General features: G+C 38.9%; 1 protein-coding gene across 1 annotated transcript in view; it reads left to right on the top strand.

The window, feature by feature from the left end:
* Positions 1-5,511, top strand: part of CUNH5orf42 (chromosome unknown C5orf42 homolog) — a 59,704-nt gene that overhangs the window by 12,745 nt on the left and 41,448 nt on the right. Inside the window, 4 exon segments of the mRNA XM_017730234.1 lie at positions 1,066-1,250; positions 1,998-2,078; positions 2,933-3,097; positions 3,835-4,008. Of these exon segments, the coding sequence (XP_017585723.1) occupies positions 1,066-1,250; positions 1,998-2,078; positions 2,933-3,097; positions 3,835-4,008 (605 nt within the window).

Raw genomic sequence — 5,511 nt, 5'->3', positions numbered from 1 at the left:
ACTCTATGGAGCAAGAGTCTGCTCATATGAAATACATCAATAATGTCAATTTAGTCAGCAAAGTTTTTATTCATTATGGATGTGGTGTCTCAGCAATAAGAAAAACCCATTTATGGAAATGTACTAAACTGTCAGAGCTATTTCTTCCATACACATAAAGTTGAAAGACACTTAAGTGTGCTGTCCAACTTTTGGGAAAGTATACTGGTATCACTGGTGTATTTCCATACTGCAAAACTCAAATTAATAAAAGTGTGTTATTCACAAGAGCAGGCTTCTTCTTTCCAGAGATTTAGAACATAAGAAGCATTATAACTCACAAATTTAGTCCTACTACAGTAAAACGTATTTCTTAAATAATCCTTAAATGTAGTACTGTGTTCATTGCAAATCTGATATGCAAGGTTCAGTTGTCTCCAAGAAGATAATCCGTATTTTTGATTAATTGTGCTCCAGGTGCTGAGGACTGTGCATATGACTGACTCTTTATGTGTTAATTATGAACCCAGTAGTACTTAAAGATTCAGATGCGTTGCACTTTTGTGCAAGCTTCTTCGAGTGTCTGACAATGTGTATTTGCTTGTATTGTTAAACTTATTATGTATCTGAGCAGGTACATCTAATAGGACTGTGCTAGGCAGCAGGGACTTGCCAGCCCTAAAACCATGCTTTGCAGTCTTGTTTTCTTGTCTTTGCTTTTCTGTGTTAGACTTTAGTTGTTTTCTAATCAGTCATGTTTATAAAGATGCTGATACCAGTTTTGAGGTTTCTCTGTGTGAGATTATTTCATTTCCCCATTGTTTAGCTAGCAAGGAGATGAATTTTGGGGGCATTTAGATGCTTAAAGTAGATTGCTGTGTTAAGAAAATTCAGAAGAATTAATGTTTGTTAGTCAAAAATGAGGCAAAAAGTGTTTCATTTTTCCCCCTCACTGAAGTCAAGAAAGTAGTTGATACAACTTAATTTTCAGGTGCATAATGCAAAATAAAAGAAAGTAAGAAATTGATGTAAGCAACTTTGTTAGTTCTTGCTTGATTCCATAATATTGTATTTCTTGAATTACAGGTTGACTGTACTATGGCGACTATTATATAAGAAAGTGCTTTGGTATCAAGTGCAGCTGAAAAGAAAAGTGAACAAGAATGCAAAAGAGGCTTCTGTTGTCTCCTTGCTTTTAAGTCATATACAAGCAACCATTCAGTCTTCAGGAGTGACATTAGAACAACATCTGAAGATGAATTCTATATCTGGTTTGTAAAAACATTAATTGAACACTAGGCAAATTAGGTCCAACTTAATAACAATGAGTGACTACCAGATTTTTAAAAAGTGAACTTCGGAACTTGAAAAATTCTTATGTCCTTTGTTTTGTGTTGTTTCTGCTGAAGTAAATGGGCATCACAATTTGTCTCTTCTGTGTAGAAATCTTGTTTGCTCCATGTGGTCCATGTGAATACAACATGCTCCATGGGCATGAGCATGTTGTATTCACAAATGTAGTCAGCTTCAAGTAAGCATCTAAATTAGTGTAACCTAAGATAATTGACTTAATCTAGCATATTTATTTTCCAAGCAGTATATAGTTGTAGCCTAATTTCTTAAAATTTACTGTCCTGTGTTCTGCCTTCCTTTTGACTTCTACACTATTAAGCCCAGCTTGCCATTTATGTCTCCCTCTACGATTCTGTGTCCTTGCCATGTTCTTGGTTTCTCTCCCTTAAATGACAGTTCTAGCTCCTCTTCCTCCAACACTCCATACAATGCATGAGCTCCTCCTGGAGGAAAGCTCCTACATTACCTGTCCTGGTGAGGAGTATTCGAAGTCATCTTCTCTCAGATACTCAAAATTTAGACTTGTGAGAATAGAAGTTTACTGGGGACTCACATGTTTCATTCTGCTTTCAGTGAATCTCTGATACTGAAATAAGAGCATATGTATTTGTACATGTAAAAGTAACTATGTAGAGCTTTCAATTTGTTATATGTCACTTTTATAGGTGAGGAACAGTTCCTTTTAGGCTCATACAGAGAATCTGTGGACATTTGGAAAAGATCTCTTTGTGAACTCAAGATAAAAGGTAAGGGATAAAATCTTTGGGGGTGGAGGGGGTAAGTTGTATAATCACTTTACATTTGTGACTCTGTGTGCCCTTCAGAAAAAGGGGATGAGACACATAAAGGGTCTGACACATATTTGAAATCAAGATGGGATGAATAGACACCAGACTAGTTGCTCTCTGAGAAAAGTCTGTGAATTTCTATTTTGATACCAGTGCTTTCCTGTGATTATGAAGTATTCCATGCAGAAAAGCTCTAGATATATCTGTGAGCAAGAAAGAGACAATGAAAAATACATGAACAAAAGTCAATTCCTTTAATAGCTGTAAAATAAAAAGAATTAGTGTTTGGAAAGTAACAAAACTTCTCTCAGGAGTTTTCATAAGAGTTGATTTGAAACAGATATACCACAGTCTCTTTCCAGGCATCATGGGAAAATTTTCTGCTGGTTATTAGAATTATTCTGCTGGTTATTAGAGGAATACATCATTGAGGAAAAACTTCAGAATCTTGGAAGCTTGGTTGATGCTGAAGTAACTCCACTGTGGTTTAGGCATTCTTTCTTTGAAGTCTAGGCTTCCTTAAGCTCTCCTATCTTTGTCTCAACAGTTACGCATAGTATTGTTTTGAAAACTGCTATATCTGCAGAAGTAAAAATGTTGTGGATGAGCTTTAACTTACTAGGGATTTAGAGGTTGTATAGAAGGATCATACTCTAAAATAGCTGCTCCTGATTTCTATTCCACAAAGTATATGTTTCTGTAGATATGTTTCTGGAGAGGAAAGAACTAGTACTTTCACTTGCTGCATCTGTTTTTGTGTTCGTGTTTTTTTCCAATTGGACTTCTGCCTTTTTAAAAATCTTTTAATGCAGGTGGAAAAAGAGCATGTTTTCTTCAGCGTAGATACTATCTTGCAATACTGTTTTGTCACCTGTATCAGTATAACATATCTGAAGCTCAGGGACTCTGTGATCATCTGGTAAGAGAGATTCTAAGGCGATCACAGCTTTCTACAAGTCAGATGGAAAAATTTTCCGGTATGTTTATATTATCTAAAAGTGTGATAAGGTGTGTTGACACTGTTGAATAACCTAGTGTCTAATTTCTCTGCCCTCACATGCATACTTGACAGCTTTTGATGCTTTCTCTTTACACTGTTTTCAGTGACTTTAAAGACCTTTTTCTGATCCGCAGATGATATTTCAGCTGCACTTGTTGTAATATGTGTTTAGACAACTCTCACTGTCTTCTAGTGTCCTGCTAAATAATTTTAGACTCTAATCCTCTCAAGGAAAGACTTTGGATAAGAAAAATAAGGGGGAAATTATGTGAATTGATTTTATATTAACTTTTTTTATGATGCAACATGAAAAAATAGCAGATTTTAGTTTGGCTGCCAGTCCTAATTTGACAGTGGGATGTTTTTGCAGGTGCTTGTAGTTTTTTTTTTTTTTTTTACAAAGTCTAAATCTAAGTGAAATCTGAATTTCCAAGTTTGAACAAGTGTTTTTTTGACTCAGTGCTGGTCTAAATTTGGATACTAGAGGTCCGTCTCCAGTCATTAAAAACCTAGTAAAAAAGTCTTCTAATATTAGTATAATGTGTAATTAGTGTAAAAGATTAAACTCTGTAAGTTCTGAAAGCTTGTCAAGGAGTTAAGTAAGTTTGCTCATTTTAAAAGAATGTTTTATAACCTGTGAGTAAATAATTTTAGCATTCAGATTCAAAATAATTTTTCTCATAATGTTATAATTTGATTTTTTTTTTTTTCTAGATACCACGTATTTTCAGCATGAACTATGGATGGTAACCAGCATCCATACTGACACTGCCATGGCTGTGATTCGATCCATGGCACGATTCATGGCTGCTTATTTCACAAAGCAGCTGCTCTATATCTTTCCCCCACATAACGTTGACATCCTTCATCCACTTCACATCAAACAAGGTATTTTTTTTTGCAAGCAGTTTTAGTTGCTTAAATCTTACAGTTTTTCTCATGTGTATCAATGATGTCTGTTATGCTTTAACTTGATGATCAAGTCAGCTTTTCAGTGGAGTAGGAAACAGAAAAAAAGGTATAACTGATAAAATTTTTGTTCCAACAGATAGGATCATTTAGGTTGGTGAACACCCGTAAAATCATTGTGTCCAACCATTAATATTGCCAAACCCACCACTAAACCATGTCCCTAAACATTGCACCTGCACATCTTTTAAATACCTACTGGAATGGAGACTCAACCCACCTTCCTGGGCAGCCAGGTCCAATGCTTGACAAGCCTTGTAGAGAAGCAGTTTTTCCTGATATCCAGTGTAAACCTCCCCTGGCATAACTTGAAGCCATTTCCTCTTCTATCACTTGTCACTTGGTAGAAAAGATGGATCCCAACCTGGCTACAGCCTGCCTCCTTTCAAGGAGTTGTAGAGAGTGATAAGGTCTCCCCTGAGCCTCTTCTTGTCCAGGCTAAACACCCCCAGCTCCCTCAGTTGCTCCTCACAAGACTCGTGCTCCAGACCCTTCACCAACCTTGTTGCTCTTCTCTGGACAGTCTACAGCCCCTCAATGTCTGTCTTGTACTGAGGGGCCCAGAACTGAACCCAGCATTCAAGCTGGCCTCACCAGTGCTGAATAGAGGGACAGTCAATCTCTTTTTCAGTTCACTTAGGGAGAGTAGTCTCTCTTGCTCATGCTATGGAGACATCTCCACAAGAACAGTTCCCTTATGGCTTCAGTGTCGCAGCGAGACAGCCGCCCGGGTTGGTTCTCTGCTCACATATGAAAGTCCCTTCCCCGGACAGGGTCTTCATCACTTTCATCTCTCTCTGTTCAAGCTTCTCATCAAATCACAGCTACTTCAACATTTGCTTATTTCAGCACAGATACTTTTGCTGACAATTGCAATTTGAACGCTCCACCCCCCATCCTTTCATGAAATTACAGTGGGTATTTTGATGTACCATAGTCCATCACCATAGCTTTACAACAGAATTTCAGCTTCTAAGCTTGAAGCATCTCCTCCTCCCTCAGGGTTTCAGCTCTTCCTTCTTCACTGACTTTGGTGTCTTTATGGTGTTTTCTTCACTTGTGTCCACCTTTCCTTTTCTTTTGACTCGGGAGAGGATTGATGTCTGCAGGCTTCATCTGTTCTGGACAATCTTACAGCACTAAGAGAGTTAATCTCACCCAGGCCCCGCAGCTGGAATTTGCCTCTCACTGTTGGTCACATGATCTTTGTGGGGCAGTGGCCTCAGATGAATTTTGGCCGCGCTGGGCGAGGGCCGGGCTGGCCGAGCCGTGCCGCAGGGCTGCCTGCACGGAGCAGGGCTGCGGAGGGAAGAGGGCCGCGGAGGGAGCAGGGCTGCGGAGGGAACAGGGACACGGATGGAGCAGGGCCACGGAGGGAACAGGGCCACGGAGGGGACAGGGCCGAGGAGGGAACAGGGGGGA

Source organism: Corvus brachyrhynchos, unplaced genomic scaffold, assembly GCF_000691975.1.
Source record: "Corvus brachyrhynchos isolate BGI_N302 unplaced genomic scaffold, ASM69197v1 scaffold42, whole genome shotgun sequence".
NCBI lineage: Eukaryota > Metazoa > Chordata > Aves > Passeriformes > Corvidae > Corvus > Corvus brachyrhynchos.
Note: the sequence above shows the minus strand (reverse complement) of the source record. Positions and strands in the feature narration are given on the sequence as shown.